A 17,178-nucleotide genomic window follows, 5' to 3' on the forward strand; every position below is an offset into this window, starting at 1 on the left:
ATGCTAGTCAGGTTGTGAAAGGATATTCTCCAGTTGAGGGAAATGATTATGATGAGAATTTTTAGCTAACATCCATTGGGTTCTTATTATCCATTGTAGCAGCCTTTAATTTTTAAATTGAGCAAATGGATGTGAAGACAACCTTCCTTCATAGTGATTTGGAGGAAGAGATCTACATGACATAGCCAAAGCACTACGTGGAAGAAGGAAAAGGATCTTTAGTTTGTATGTTCGAAATATATTTGTATGGTCTCACATAGTCTCCAAGGATGTGGTACCTTGAATTTGATTCTTTTCTGTTAAGGTTGAGATTTCTAAGATTCAAATTGGATCATGCATCTATTATAAGATAAATGGTGATTGATTCCTTCTTGTCACATTATATGTTGATGATATGTTGTTTTTTGATAGCAATAAGAATGTTATTTGTGACTTGAATTCTAAGCTTTTAGCAAAATTTGAGATGGACTTGGGGGCTACCAAGAATATTTTGGGTATGGAGATCATAAGAGATGAAGCAATTCAAAAGATTTGGTTAGATCAAAGCAAAGATATGAACTCAATGTTGGAGAGATTCAACATAACAACTTGCAAACCCTTCTGTGATCCTATCTTGATGGGAACCAAATTATCTGTAGAGTAGTGTCCAACCTCACATAATGAGATGGAGGACATGGCTTGGGTCCCTTATGATATTGTTGCTGAGAGCTTGATGTATGATATGGTTTGTACTATACCAAGCATTACCCTAGCAGTGGGATTCTTTAGCTAATTCATGGCTAATATTGAACAAGTTCATTAGGATGTAGTTAGAAGGGTCTACAGATATTTGTAAGTACCTCTAAATAATATATTTGTTGTCACAATGATTCTACAGGGACCAACTCTCAAGGAATCGTCATGGATTTGTGGATTTCAAATAGGCCAATGATATCAATAGCAGGAGATCGACCAATTATAACATTTTCACTTTAATCAATGGTGTTATCATTTGGATGAGCAAGCAGTAGGCTATGGTCACTTTCTCCACTACAAAAATTGAGTGCATGACACCTACTCTAGCTTGAGAGATTGTACTAAGATGTGGGGCTAAGTTAGGGAGCTATTATAGTCCTACATGATAGTCATGAGTGTCATATTTTTGGCAAAGAACTCAACTTTTCTTGCAATGACGAAGCATATTGATGTCCAATGCAATTTTGTTCATAACATGGTAGAGGATAAGAGGGTGATGTTGGAGAATGTTGACACTTTGCAAAACTTTGCAGATGCATCAACAAAATCAGTGAGCATAAAAAAGCTTAAATGGTGTTGTGAGTCTATGGGCCTCTTGGCCCCTAGTAATTAGTTTATAATATTTCACAAGTGGAAGGATGTTTAGAAAGGTGTCTCAACCTTTCTCCGAATGTCAAGAATACAAAAAAATGCAATTTTCAAGTTACAAAACAAAAAATACTTAATTTCTAGGCTATAAAAATTGTTTTAGGCAAGAAAAACATTCCATCGATTTTATGCAAAAAAAAGGAAATTGTCAAACTATAGAACAAAAAAATTCAAATTTTGGGCTATAGAGGGTGTTTTAGGCCCAAAAATAATTTCAAATCAATTTTCATTGGTTTTATAAATGTTTGAGACAAATATCTTTGAGCTCTACAATTTTAGAAAAAGGGCCCAACCAGCCTCTTGGGTCAAAACTTATGGCCTTCAAAGCTTGAGGCTCCCCACGTTGGAAATGTAAAAATGTCTGGCACATAAAAAGAGTTGCAAGAGATAATTACACTTGTTGACAAACTTACGATGTGTCATGTGTCATATGACACATCATAAGGTATCTTTGAATGCAAATAATGCAGTGAAACCTCAGCACCCAAGTTAGTGAGTGGATTATGGCAAACTTATGGCAGGTAGAAGGAATATATTATTTTTAGCCTATGGGCTCATCTATAAATTTGGGTGCCATATTTTGGCTGGTTTCAGATCATGGTTTCCTAATTACTGTTTGATGGTTTCATATATAGCTTCTCCTATTTATTAGGTGCTTAAGATGAAAGTTTTGATAATGAATATTTGTAGGTACTATTATACTACCAAAATTATGCCAGATCTCTTTTTGGTGGTATTGTAATCTTTGAATCCTAAATAATACATTGAGTTGCTTTGGAGTGTGGGGTTTTCCTCTTGACAGGGTTTTTGTCATGTAAACCATTGTGTTATGGTATATTGTTTTTTTGTGTATTTTTCCTTGTAATTGCAAAGATTTTATTTAGTTGCACATACCTCCTCTCATACATTAATGTAGGAAGCACATTTTGCACCTTTACTTCCTTTCAATTTTGATGCTCCTCATGAGTTTAAACTAATTGGTTGATATTTCTTTGTTCATATTTGCTGCTCTATGCAAGTTGATTCTTTTGTGATAATTTGTAACTCAAGCTTCTCTTTAGAGCCATATTTGTACACCTTTCCAATGTTAAAAAAGATCTCTTAGTCATCTCATAGAAAAGTACATGGAAGATATAAATGAATACAAAAAATGTGGCATGCATCCAACATAGCCAATGCCATTGATTCATATTTTTTTGTTCATATTTGCTGCTCTATGCAAGCCGATTCTTTTGTGATAATTTGTAACTCAAGCTTCTCTATAGAGCCATATTTGTACACCTTTCCAATGTTAAAAAAGGTCTCTTGGTCATCTCATACAAAGTACATGGAAGATATAAATGGATACAAAAAATGTGAAATGGATACAAAAAATGTGGCATGCATCCAACATAGCCAATGCCATTGTTCTTATGAATCAAATGTTTCTATGTGTTCATCTCCCAACACCAAAGCTATATTATTCCAAAGATGAGGCACATGAACATGAAAGCGATTCATATGTCTCCTTATTAATTGCTTTTAAATTTGTGTGCATGATAGATTAGAATTCTATTTATAATTTTTGTTTTTTTTAAAATTAGATTTTAAATTTGTGTGCACACAAAGATTTAAAAGAAACCGATAAGGAGAAGTTTGACGGGAAGATTTCAATGTTTAATAAATGATTGTTAAAATGGAACAAGACATAACAAGCTCAAAAAAATGCATTTTTATGTTACCCTGCTAAAATTTGATAAAAATGAAAATATTCAAATCATAGTGATCAGTGGATAGACTAATTGGACGGTGATGAGTGATTGCTAGTGGCTTTATAACAGTTCGATCCCACCTAAACCCCATGACCACATCAATCAAGGATAGCCAACCAAAGGTGACTTAGGATTTATAGTGGCAGCCACCCAAGCTTTGGTAGTGGAAGTAAGTTGTTGATAACCACACAATCCAAGGGGCTCAAATTAAATCACATCTTCACTAGCTTAAGTTTGGGGATAGAGGTTCTAAAGAGTTTTCCAACCCTTGTATGCTAGGGTCACCAACTTCTCACTAAGCTTCTTGACATTCTCTAGGTCTTTGCTTGCCTAAAATCCATTGGCTATGGATGTTGACCAAGTTCGCCCAAATTTGGTATGCTTTCAAAGTAGATATTCTATTGAGTATTTGGAATGATAGAAACTTAGCTTTGTTTTTAGGAGATTTTATCGATTCATATTTCTTTTTGTATACTAAATCAATGATTTAATTCAATATTTTCATATAGATTCAAGTGCAAGCTAGTAAATTTGCCATGGAAGTTGCACATTTACAAGCTCTTATTGGGCATTGAGGTAATGCACACATGCTACCTTCCCCCCATATTAGAAGTTCTTTCTCCTCCTCAAAGGTGTAGATGTGATTGTAGTGATAGTAATTGTACTAGACAAAATTTCACCATCATCCATTGTTCTTCTTAGCATTATTGACAAAGATGGAAGTTCTTTTCCCCTCCTCGAAGGTGTAGATGTGATTGTAGTGATAGTAATTGTACTAGACACAATTTCAATGACTTCCATTGTTCTTCTTAGCATTGATGACAAAGATGGTCCTTCACTTCTTTGGCTCATCAGATGGATTCCTCTAGTTGGTTTGATAGTGCTAAGGTTCCTTGGATGCACCATTACTAGATGAGAGCCAATTCCTAATAGCCAAGATATCCCAAATGGATGGGGTAGTGATCAAGTGCCTCCTCCTACTAGTCCTATAGTTCTTGTAGCCTAATCACCATTTACTTTTGCTTTTGTTTGAAGCTTTGCCTTTGCCTAAACATTTTAGAGTGTGATCCTATTCCACCTACATTTATTTTGTTGTGTATTAGTGTAACATCTCTTTTGAAGAAATATAATGGACACTTGTTCATCAAAGAAATATAATGAACATTTATTCATAAAAAAATTATAAATTAAAATTTGAAAAATAACCTCAAAAATGAATGAAAATTAAAAATATAACGTCTATTGAAATCTAGAATCATTACTATCGTCATCGCAAAGTTAAAAGAAGTGTGTCAACACTTAGTGCTTTCAATTTAGAACTCTGGAAACAATTCTTTTGCCAAAAAAACCTACAATAATATCTAAATTAAAAAAAATACAAAATTATAAATAGAACTTTTTTTTAAATGACCGCAAATTATAACCATAAGTTTGAACGAATTGTTTGTATTAAACTAAAAAGGAAATTGTAAAAATAACTTATACATGTACTACAAAACACAATAATTTTTTTCATTAAATTATAATTAAAAATGTAATAAGTTGAGTCTCAAAAAATAAAAGATGAAATAGATGAAAAATAAATTGAATGAATGATTCAATAATCGGATAATCTATTCAACAATATACTAGCGTATATAAAGAGATTACAAGGACGACGTTCTAAATAAGAACAAGTCGTTTAAAGTGAACTACTAAAAAGCTAAACGCTAAATATAGCTTAAAAGCTAATTAACTAAAAAGAAAAAGCTAAATGCTAAATAAAGCTTAAAAGCTAATTAACTAAAAAGCTAAATGACCATTAAACAAGGAACTAAATATAGGTGACTAAAATATAATTAAATATTCTAATACCCTCCCTTAATGGTCATTCTATCTACTAACTACCCTATAGAAGACATTGCAGGTCTTTTGATCACAAATGAAAAGAACGCTCTGCTGTGGTGGAGACCCTCCCTGGATCTGAAAAGCGTTAATGACCAAGAAATACCAAAATCCATCCAACCTGACATTGGGTAACCAAACTGAAACTTGAAACCATTATTTTGAGGAAAATCGGCAAACCCTTTTGCAGAAGAGTATCAACTCCAAAACTGACTGCAAGATACCACAATTGCACATGTTCGCCATAGTAGGTGCGACCCAAACTAACTGCAACAAAGCACGATTTTGAGGAAAAAACCGTCAAACCCTGAAATAGGAACCCTTGAAAAGAGAATTTGCGATTTTGAGGAGAAAATCGAAAAACCAAGATATCTGAGGTTACAAATCATCGTTTTTGTGGAAAAAACGGTAAAACTCAGATAACTAAAATCTTACACGAATATCGCGGATTACAGATGAGATAATTTTTAAGGGAAAATTATAAACCCTGCGAACAATTTTTGAGGAAAAATAGAACAAGACCCTAAAACTTTGCATGGTAAGACCCAAAACACCACGTGGTATGACATCAAACATCATGCGGTAAAACATCAGACATCATGCGAAAAAACACCAAACAATATCACGTGGTAAAATACCAGACATCACGTGGTAAAACCCTGATTTTTAAGAAAAAAATCAAGCAAAACCCTCCCATGATTTTTTATGGTGAAAAATCAGAAAACCCACGCAAGCTTTGCAGATAACAGAGAATAATTTTTTAGGAAAAAATTCTAAACCCTTTGAACAATTTTTGAGGGAAAAGAAATGTGAAAACCCTAGGACCTGTAGGACGAGGTCTGGCCTAAATCAATCTGATCAAGGCAACGATATTCAGATATTGTGAACATGCATTGTTTCCAGGTGTTGTGGCAGTTGTTGAACTTTTGACTGTGTTCTAACATGATGTTGGTCAAAGATGCCATCACGAAAATGGAAGTTGAACGAGGTCAACCTAGTGAAAGCATGAGACAGAAGAATTTGATTCAAAAATCAGAATAGAAGCAGTTGCATAAAAAATCTGAAACCCTGGAGGAGAATTCTGGCATGAATTCTAAGGTGCAAATTTCGAGGTATGGAAGAAACCCAGAAATTAAAAAAAATTTGCAAACTTAAAACCTAAAATTTTCCCTGAAAATAATCAGAAAACATAATAATTTGCAGAAAATAAAAAAATACCCATGATTTTTTTTTTGTAAAAAAAACAAAAAAATATTGACGATTTTTTTTCCAAAAAAAAAGCAAAAAAAATAGGGCAAAAACCCTAGGTCGGATGTACAGCATAAACAACACCCACAAAATTAGAACTCTAAAACTTCGACTTGAACTGAAGGGTCAAAACCCTAGTCGAAAATTACAGAAACCCTAGAAAAATTTTCAATCTGAAAAAAAAACTCGAGGTTGCAGGCCCAAAAATCTCCAGAACTCTAAAAAAAACATGAACTACTGCCCGACACAGAAATTCGCCCACAAACCAGAAACCCTCAAAAAGCCTTCTAAAAAGAAAAATCATTTTTTTTAAATAAAAAAACAATAAAAAAAATCTGGAAAATATTCCAGAAAGAAGGGCATGAATTTTTATTAAAAAATTCACCAAACTTTAAAGAATCCTATTGACCCGCTCTGATACCATGAAAAATAAATTGAATGAATGATTCAATAATCGGATAATCTATTCAACAATATACAAGCGTATATAAAGAGATTACAAGGACGTCGTTTTAAATTAAAAACAAGTCGTTTAAAGTGAACTACTAAAAAGCTAAACGCTAAATAAAGCTTAAAAGCTAATTAACTAAAAGAAAAAAAACTAAATGCTAAATAAAGCTTAAAAGCTAATTAACTAAAAAGCTAAATGACCATTAAACAAGGAACTAAATATAAGTGACTAAAATATAATTAAATATTCTAATAATAGAATCGCCTCCCAAAGCTAAACAAGCAAAAGACCTCCACCCTAAAAGGAAAGAGACAATTCAAAAAAAACAAAGAAACAACAATTCAAAAAAATCAAAAGAATAAATGATTTCTTTTTTCTAAAAACAGACCTCCAAAATTTTCCCAAATAATGAATAAACATTTGAAGAACTAGTTCCGTTAAATCAAATGGGAAAATCTCCTGAGATGAACATCATATTATGAAGAGAAATTGTATAGAAATTACTCAACTACTTCTGTCAACTTCGTATTGTGCAAATTTACTGCCGTCAACTTCATATTTGCGAGAGAAATCTGACAAAAATTGCAATATTGTTGCCGCCAACCTCAAAGACAAAAGAAATGAGCGTCAAAATACCTGAATTGCATCAAGTTTAAGAAGCAGCGACATAAGCCCCTCCGCAATTCTAAGCCGCTCCTTTTCATTTTGACGGATCAATTGCACAACTTTTTCGTAGCCAAGCTGCCGTTTAAGCTCCTCCATACTCTTTTTCGCCTGTGCAATAGCCTTCAAATTCTTCAACGGCATAGACTTCCTCACACGAAACCCTCTATACGCGGCCTGCATTTTGACGGCCGCAGTTGGCTTGCTCATTTTCGCTCGCCACCTATAATTCTTCTTCTTCTTCGTCTGAAAATGTGGTTTTGAAGCAGAAGAACTGTCGACATACTCTACAGGAATATTAATGCGTGATTTTGACGGATTGTCTCGGCGGTCAATAGCAGGTGCTCTTGAAGACCTAGGGCGGGGCGATCCTTTTTCATGCCAACTGCGTCGCGTTCCCCGAGGCAACATATTTTCTGGACTGTTCCAATAGCCTTTCATAAACGGCGGTTCCATGTTTCGAACCTGAGACCTTCAAAAGCACTGAAATTGACGTAAAATGTACCAGGAAAAATTCAGGTCTGAAAATAACCAGATATATTTCTAAAAGATGCTCACTGAGAAATTTGAGGTTTGTTATGGCAGAGAAACACGCATGTTTTATGGCGGACGAGAGCTGGGGATGGCGGTTAAAGAAATTAGAAATTTCTTAAAATAAATAATTTATGAGAAACGGAATCTAGGGCGGCAGATTCTTCATATTTTTGTGGGGACACGTTTCATATGACGAGGACAAGTGGTTACGTGTCAATATTCCACGCTGGATGCAATTTCTTGCAGTTATCCGTTAATGCAAAAATGTGCACACGTGGTTACATTGACACGTGGAGGTTTTAGTCTATGAAATTAGGTATAACGTTGAAAGGCCAAAGTCTTTGCGATTCTATCCAACCCTCTCGGAACATATATCCAACAATAAATGGCAATAAGAGCGAGAGATTAAGGGGTTGAACGAAAGAGCGGGAGTAAGGAGATAAAATGGAGATGGAGAAGAGGAGGAGGAGAGAAGGGGAGGGCGAGATGAAAGAGAGATATGAGAGGGGGATAGGTAGAGATGGAAAAGATAAATATAAGAAGTGATATATAGAGATAGAGAGATAGAATAATAAATATAGAGATAGCAAGTGATATAGAGATTGAGATAGAGAGAGAGATTGAGAGATAATGAGATAGCGATAGAGGGAGAGATTGTGATGTCTCCAAACAAAGACTTTGTCCAGTATGGTTACCATTGATTCAGTTCTATGGAGGACATATTATCGATGCACAATTAGGAGATTAGAGAAGATTGATCATTAAGTGATCATTATATCTCACCCAGCCTAGAATCAACTTCAACAGAATCACTATGGAAGACAGAAGATGATTGATGATTCCATAAGGATAATTCTAGCAAGATATGTAGATGATTCACTTTCAATCACATGCATCCGATTACTATGAAGACAACTATCATTGCATCTCAGGTCTAATGAAAGACATACTATCACTATACAATCAACGATAGATCAATCATCAAGTTAAATATCATCACTGTCACATGAGAGAACTTGATCTACATTCATGTAATCCTCATCGTAGAATAACAGCCAACAATGGGAAGTCAACATAAGGACAAGTAGTCATATACGAAGAAATCTAATATGGTGCAAGGTGCAGTGGACCTGTTAACTACGATAATAAGGTTGATGACCCAACAAAATTAATAATCATAGATTGTTGGTAAGGGAGCGATTAGTCATAAACACCGATAGCCAATCATTAAGATTAGTTAAACAACGACTATTGGCAACGATCAACATATAATGGAAATGTGTGTCTATTTGAAGAGAGGTATCTCTAAGATGGATGAAGGAAGTGTAAACATTAATTCAAAGGGTAGCATGGTGGAGTTTGTATCTTAATGTTTAATCTAGATTGGACCACTCTTTAAGAGCAATTGCAGAAAGCACAATATCGGTTGGATAAAGAACAAAGAGAAATCATCCAAGCTGCATGTTTTCATAGGCGTATCAGAAACAACATCCCCACATATCGTTGCAAGAATACAAGTATATATCAGGAGCGGCAACATATCATCAGATATAGTCATCTAAATTTGTACATAAATATATATAATAGATCAGGGATTGCAGCATTTTCAAGGAAGAACATTACACAATCAACATCAGCAAACTAGGAAGAGCAGGACCCTTCATCACTTGCAATTCATAATTAACAACAGACCTCTACTTGCATATATTCTAAGTATCAAATCAAACACAACACTATTCAAGTATTGCAGAACTTCATCTTTATTAATTAATGATGCTCTTGCATATTAATTCACATCTTCTGCAAGCAATTATTGCACTAAGTGCCAGCATATTTCAATTCACATTAGCATACATCTGATTTCATATATCAGAGACAACAAGTGCCATTGATTGTTATAATTTGGTACACATTCACCTTCATGCTACCCAATACATGATTTAATTGTAAAATCAGAAAGAGTAAATTTAAGAAACTAAAGTAATTGTCCCAATATCGCTAGTTATCCAAAAAGGGGACATTACAGAGATAGATATAGAGAGAAACAAAGATATAGATATAGAGGTCTATGAAGATGGAGAGGGAAAGAGATGGATGGAGAGAGAGAGAGAGAGAGAGAGAGAGAGAGAGAGAGAGAGAGAGAGGTATGTTTATAGAGATAGAGAGGAAAAGAGGAAGTTAGAGGTAGAGATGAAGATAGAGTGGGAGAGGAAGAGGGAGACAAATAAATAGAGAGATATAGAGAGGTAGAGGGAAGAGATAAAGATAGAGATAAAAAAGGGAGTTGATATAGAGGAAGAAATAGAGAGGTGCAAAAGGATGAGAGGGATATATATATATAGAGAGAGAGAGAGAGAGGTATATATAAGAAGAGAGAGGTAGAGATTTAGGGAGATATAGAGAGAGATGGAAAGAGAAAGAGAGAGTTCATTATATATTTATCTCTATGTTCCACATTATATCTCAATCTCTATTTTTCTCTCTATTCCTCTCTCTCTTTTTGAGAAAGAGACAATGAGACATGTAGAGAGAGAGAAACAAAGAGAAGTAGAGATATACAAGTGGAGAGGGAGAGAGGGAGAGATAAATAGGGGGAGAAAGAGAAAGAGAGAGATAGAGATATATCGGAAGAGAAAGAGATATATATGGGAAGAGAAAGGGAGAGAGGTAGAAATAGAGATAGGTAGGGGGATGGGGAGGGAGGGAGAGAGAGAGAGAGAGAGAGAGAGAGAGAGAGAGAGAGAGAGAGAGGGAGAGGGGGGGGAGAGATAAGAGGTGATATGAGACAAGAGAGAGAGAGAGAGAGAGAGAGAGAGGGCAAAGAGATAAAGGAGGTGATAGAGACAAGTAATAGAGAGAGAGAGAGGGAGAGAGAAAGATAGAGATAGAGTAGAAGGATAGAGAGGGGGAAATATAGAGAGATAGAGACAAGGAGGGAGAAATAGGGAGTGTGTGTATGAGTGAGAGAGAGAGATTTGAAGAGAAAGCCATAGAGAAGGATATAGATAAATAGGGAGTGTGTGTGTGTGTGTGTGTGTGTGTGTGTGTGTGTGAGAGAGAGAGAGAGAGATTTGAAGAGAAAGCCATAGAGAAGGATATAGATAAATATGGAGCAATAAGGAGAGAGGAAGAGAGGAACAAAAAGAGGGAGAGATATAAACATAAAGAAAAATAGATAGAGAGATAGATATAACTTGGAAAAGATAAAGGGGGTGAAAAAGAGATAAAAATATGTAGAGAGAGAGAGATAGGAGGAGAGAGGAAGAGGGAGAAGGAGAAATAGAGATAGAAAGAGGGAGACAATGAGAGGGAGGAGGTAGAGAGATAGAAAGATAAAGATATGAAGTGATATATAGAGAAGGGTAGAGAAAGGGTATGTGTGTGTGTGTGTGTACTTATGTTTGAAATTATTAGAAATCTGAGGCTAATTAGACTAAAAGGACAAATCACAAGAATCCTTAACTAATTAAACTGATTCTAAACACAATTCAATGAAATAAATAAGAAGATTAAGCTAATTAAAACTCCCTATTCTCCACTTGTGCTTCCATTGTTCTTCTCCAATTTGAGTGGTTGATGGCTCTCAGGTATTGCACCAATTTCCTGCTTACAAATGTTTTGAAGACTGTGATTCTAACTTGAAATGAGAAAATGATGTTTATATAGATTTTCAACACAAAGGGGGTGAGAATTTGAACTCAAGTGTTGATTGGGAGACAACTGAAATTGATTGACCAGTTAACAAAGTTGATGATTTGTTAACTCATTTGATTGAGTAGTCAATTAGATTGATTGGAGAATGAACTAAATAGATGGATCAGTAAACTCATTTGATTGATTAGTGAACTGAATAGACTAGGGAGATGACTGAATTGATGTATTAGTCATAAAAAGGTGATTGAGAGTTAAAAAGGATGATTGGTGAGTTAACTGAGTTAATTGATTAGACAACTTATTTGATCAATCAGTTCTGATTTTAGCATGTGTTGTAGGAATTTGAAATTGAATTTGATTTTCATTTTCAATTTGAATTTGAATTTGGTCATTTGAATGCTGAAATGCACATGAAATTAACTGAAATTCAAATTTGGGGAAATGTGAATTTGAAAATATGAAATTAGATGAAATTAACTAAAATTCGAATTTGGGGAAATATGAAATGAAATTAGATGGAATTAATTGGAATTATAATTTGGGGAATTGGAGGAATTTAATCAATTAATTTAAATGAAATTATTTAAACTTAGGAAATAGAATTAATTAAATAATAAAGATTATTTAACTAAGGAATAAATCATAATTAATTAAATAATTGATATTTAATTAATATTTGAGATATGGTTAGCTGATTAAAATGATTTGAGAATAGAAATTGAATAATTAGAAGTGTTGAAGGGCTATGATTAGAAGAAATAGTTAATTTAATCAAATAATTAAAGAATTACTTAATTAAATAACTGAATAATTAGTGTAGAATTAATGAGACATTTTTAGGTGTCTACAATATATAGATAGATAGATAGAGAGAGAGAGAGAGAGAGAGAGAGAGAGCTCTTTATATCTTTATTCCCCTCCCCCTATCTTTATGTTTCACATTATCTCCCAACCTCTATCTTTCTCTGTATTCCTCTCTCCCTTTTCGATAAAGAGACAAAGAGACAAATAGAGAGATAGGCAAACAAAGATAAGTAGGGATATACAAATATAGAGGGAGAGATAGAGATATGTGAGAAGAGAAAGGGATAAATAAATTCTAAAACAATTTTTAGTCTTCTTAACAAATTATTCTTGAGGAAAAATATTATTAGAGTCATCTTACAATTTGGATCTTTCAAACTTATCGACTCTACTTGAACCAACCTAACAAACTCTTTTTTTTCTATCTTTATATTATGAACTATAATAAAATATTGAATGGTAGATATTGAATTATTCCATTAAACAATCCTAAAATTATTTAGGATGAGACATACTTAGAAAGGAAATGTATTATCTTAAGTCTTTCTAAGCATTCAAAGTCTTTGGAATGAAGAATATTTAACTTATACAACCCTTCATAAGAGTTAGCACGTTTGGGAAGAAAGAAACATGGTAAAAATTCATCTTGATTAGGTGATGAACATACAATATAAGAGGGAAGAAATTTCACTACATTTCTCTCAATAAAAAGTGGTTTAACAAAATATATATATATTAAGATAGAATTTATCTAACTTAGATAAAAACTTATTCCATGAGATCTTTTTAGTCTTTCTAAGAATAATCTACCACACAAAATCTTTTCATTTTAAATTAAGAAAATAGTTCATTGTCTTTTCATTCAACTTCAAAATTAATTTTTATTCATTTTTAAATTTACCATATTAAAATCTCTTAACATATTCCATAAAAATAATCAAATTCTAAAAATAAGATATTTTTATAAATAAAAAATACTTAAATCATCCTATCAAATAAGAACCACGTCTAAATTTACCCATTAATGGGCTCTCCTAGGTGAATCCGGATACATCTTTGGGCAAAGGGGATATAAGGGCAACTACTGTTTGGCAGAAGCCAAAGATTGGTTGGACAAAGGTGAACATCAATGGAGCGTCATAAGGCAATTTGGGGCGTTTGGGGGCTGGTTCAGTTGCCCGTAATTGGAATGGGAATATTTTGGATATCAAAGCTAAGAGATTGGTTAATGGGAGGAACAATGAAGTTGAGGTGTATGTGGTATTTTGGGGAGTGATAATGGCACAATGCCTTTCAATTTCGGGTTTACACTTGCAGGGGGACACTCAAATTATTATGGATGCCCTTTTGAAAGGTGAGATGTCAGCTTGGAAAATTAATAAATTTATCCAAGTAATTAGAAAGGAATTTGATTCCTTTGAATCCTTCAAACAAACCCATGTATCGAGAGAAGGCAATGATTTGGCAATTGTACTTTCTAAAATGGCTACATCATTACATGAAGTAGGCGGGGATGGAGTGTGGGAGGACTTCTGAGATGTTGATTTGGCCGAAGGGTGTTGAGTACACCGCTAAACATGCGAGATTTAACGCTCATTAATGATGAATATGATAGGGGTGAGTTGGAAGTTTTTAAAATGCAAAGGTGGGCTACAATTTTTTTGCTTTCTCTAGGTGTTGGTGTGCTGAGGAAGCTAGTGAGATTGTGATAGGATGGTGCCTGAGAGAGTTGTTGAACACAAGATGCCACTGAGAGGGGGGGTAAATTAGTGATTTCCAAAACCCTTAACCCTTTTTAACTCCAAGAGAGATTACCGACTACCAACCTAAGAACCAAGCAAACCTACCGGTAAGATAAAACTAGACAACACAATTCAACCACACAAATGGCACATCACATAACATCGATATATATGAGGAAAACCCAAGATGGGAAAAAACTCGGTGAGAAATTTTGTTGGAGTCTATTGCTCCAATCCAGACTCATAGTGAAAACCTTCGGTTACAACATTTAGGGCACCAACCCAAGGAGTACCACTCCTGCTTTAGGGAACCATCCCAAGGAGCACCAATCCCTGCACCAAGCTCCAACTCAGTGATCTATCTTGTACATAATCAATTACAAAATTAATAGTCTGATTACAAGTGAATCTTGTAACCTCTGCATACACTTTATCCTGTCGATTTCTCACCTCCTCTGCCTCACCAGTTTACTTCTACTCTTCTTTCTATCTCCTTCTTAGTCTCTTTGCTCACTTTCACTTGTTGTTTCTCGTAGTAGTTCTACTTATGCCTATTGGATGAACAATCAGAACATACACCCATTGTCAGTTACTCTGCTCACTGGTTTATCCTTTCTCTGCTCACTACTTATAGGATCTTTTCTCTATACACATGCAGCTGCTTCAATCTCCACTACCTTCCAGTTGGCATGAACACTATCGGTTCCTACCTCTACAGCTCACTTTGCAGTTTTCTGGTTTGTCTGATCTTGCCGGTTAAGCCACTGTTAAACCCTCTCACCAATTTAACCTTCCCTACTAGCTCTTTTCTTCAGATACTAAGTTCCTTGACTCTTCTCAGTCTTATCTCCTCTTTTTCCTTCTCTAGATCACTCTCCTTTACCATTCAGCATCATCGAATACGGTCTTCTACCTTCATACTCATTATTGAGCTTTCCTACCAAAACGTAGCTTCAAACTGTTGGCGCGCAAGGGTTTCTTCCATAGATCACGAGGTCAATCAGATCCAATCAGATCTCATTCTGCATGAGGATGATCAACTTGCAAGCAATCAGGCATCTCCTACCATATCTTCTTCCTTCCAAGGCACGTTTGCTAAACTTAGCAAACACGGACAGTCCATCGACCAGGCTCAAGATCAATCACCATAAATTGTTATGCAGATTGCATCACCAACCTCATTCTGCACCTGGACACTCTGCATCGATTGATCACCTCTGTTTGACCTTCCTCGAGCCGCACAGCTCTGCAATGCCTCCCATGATTTTCGTAGTCAACATTTAATGTCGACCAAATACCAACAACCTCACCGACACGACACTTCACCGACCTCTGCAAGATTTCCACTTCAACTCCACGTGGCACCCCTATTGGTATCCATCTCATCTTAGACCTCTGTGTCGGTTCAAAACCAAACACTCAACCGGTGCACACCTGCCCGACATCTAACCCTATCGGTTATCTAACCCTATCGATATGTCTTCCCTTACCGGTTAACTTTCTTGCCTTCTCCTTCCTTGTGTCGGTGGATCTTGTTAGCCTGGTCATCAATCATGTTGGTCCTCAACAACAATCTAGGATGACTCATCTTGTGCATTTTCATCAGACTGAGAGCACTTCACTTTTGTCTCTTTGTCCACTTGGCTATAAGTTGATATCCTCCTTGTTTACCAATTGACATGTTATTGCCTTCGTACCGGTAGTGTGCATGATATCTTCATGCCATCCATCTCCAACTATTATGCATCTATGACAACACCACTTTCCATCTACATACCGGTAACTCCATGTGTGCAACTGCAGAGCCTCATCTTTATTTGACTGGTTTTCTTCTCAACTGGTTTGCCAAGGAGGCAAACTCACCATCTTAACTCTTTCTTCTTTGCCTTGGTAGCACATCATGTCTTCTCATGCTGGTCTGATGCACATCTCTGAACTTTTCCTTTAGAGGCATCCTCATCTTTCTCTTTAGTCATTCGGTCTATGCATCCAATCACCTATCTTTGCTTACTCTGACTAACTTATCCTGGAGAGTCATGATGTATGTCATGTATGTTGTGGGATAAGCAAGGTATTACCATTTACCATAGGAGAGGAATAGACAACTATACTTCAACTGCTAAACATCGGTGGAGGAAGATCTAAGTCACTTGTCGGTAATGATGTGACTTCACTGAAGAGAGGATACCTCTTGAACTTGACATATATCCTGGTAGCTTTTCCATATGTCATCTTTGCTCACTAAAACAACACATACTCTGTCAAACTTCCCTTTATCGGTGGGATTCCTGCCAGTTGACCTCATACTATCATATCGGTTGCATTGCTAACCCTTCATTAGATCATACTACAATGAACTCTACTGGTCACATGCTTTCTGAATCTCATCACTCACTAGTCACTTCTCTATCATGCTTGTTCAATATTAGCATGCATACTCACAAATTGATTACTTCTTCCCAATACTGACATGTAAACCGGTTACTCCAACATGCTTACCTAGTGGCTTCACTGTCCATACTACCGGTTGATAGCACAAACAACATATCAACTATTCTCCCATACCGATTGTCCTACTTTATGCTATTCCGGTTGACATCAATGACAACACAATGCCAACAATCTCCCCCTTTGGTATTGATGTCAACACATGTAGTATTCGGTATACTACAAATCCTTTCTCCCCCTTTGACAACAATGGCAAAGGGTCTTAACATCCGGTATACTGCAAGCTCTCTCTTCCCTTTTTATACTAGTTGCTTGTTTCCTTTTTACCACTAAGTTCTGCAACCTCTCAACTAGCAACACTTGAATCAGAGAGCTGACACCAATTTGTTTGACATATTCTCCCCCTGTGCAGGTAACTCACATCTTTGTTCACATCTCCCTATATACCGATTCACGATGCAGCAGCAATGACACTTAATTTCCTCTTGTGTCAAGTGTATCAGATACCAATCATAAGGTATGACTATGAACTCCCCTTGAATCACATCCCTCTGGTCTTCATTTTCTGTCAAGTCCCAAACCGGTACCCCAAACTGCACTTGGTATCAGTGGAAGT

At 35.5% G+C, this 17,178-nt stretch overlaps 1 protein-coding gene across 3 annotated transcripts in view; it reads right to left on the minus strand.

Annotated features, from left to right (window-relative positions):
* The window catches only part of LOC131072577 (RNA polymerase-associated protein CTR9), a 42,166-nt gene extending 34,148 nt beyond the window's left edge, over positions 1–8,018 (minus strand). For all 3 annotated transcript variants that reach the window (XM_058008765.2, XM_058008766.2, XM_058008767.2), the window contains exon 1: positions 7,354–8,018. In XM_058008765.2, coding sequence (XP_057864748.2) covers positions 7,354–7,836 — 483 coding nt within the window. In that variant the 5' untranslated portion in view covers positions 7,837–8,018. The remainder of the gene's footprint in view (positions 1–7,353) is intronic.
* Between the last annotated feature and the right edge of the window lie 9,160 nt (positions 8,019–17,178).

Source organism: Cryptomeria japonica, chromosome 10 (genome assembly GCF_030272615.1).
Source record: "Cryptomeria japonica chromosome 10, Sugi_1.0, whole genome shotgun sequence".
Taxonomy (NCBI): domain Eukaryota; kingdom Viridiplantae; phylum Streptophyta; class Pinopsida; order Cupressales; family Cupressaceae; genus Cryptomeria; species Cryptomeria japonica.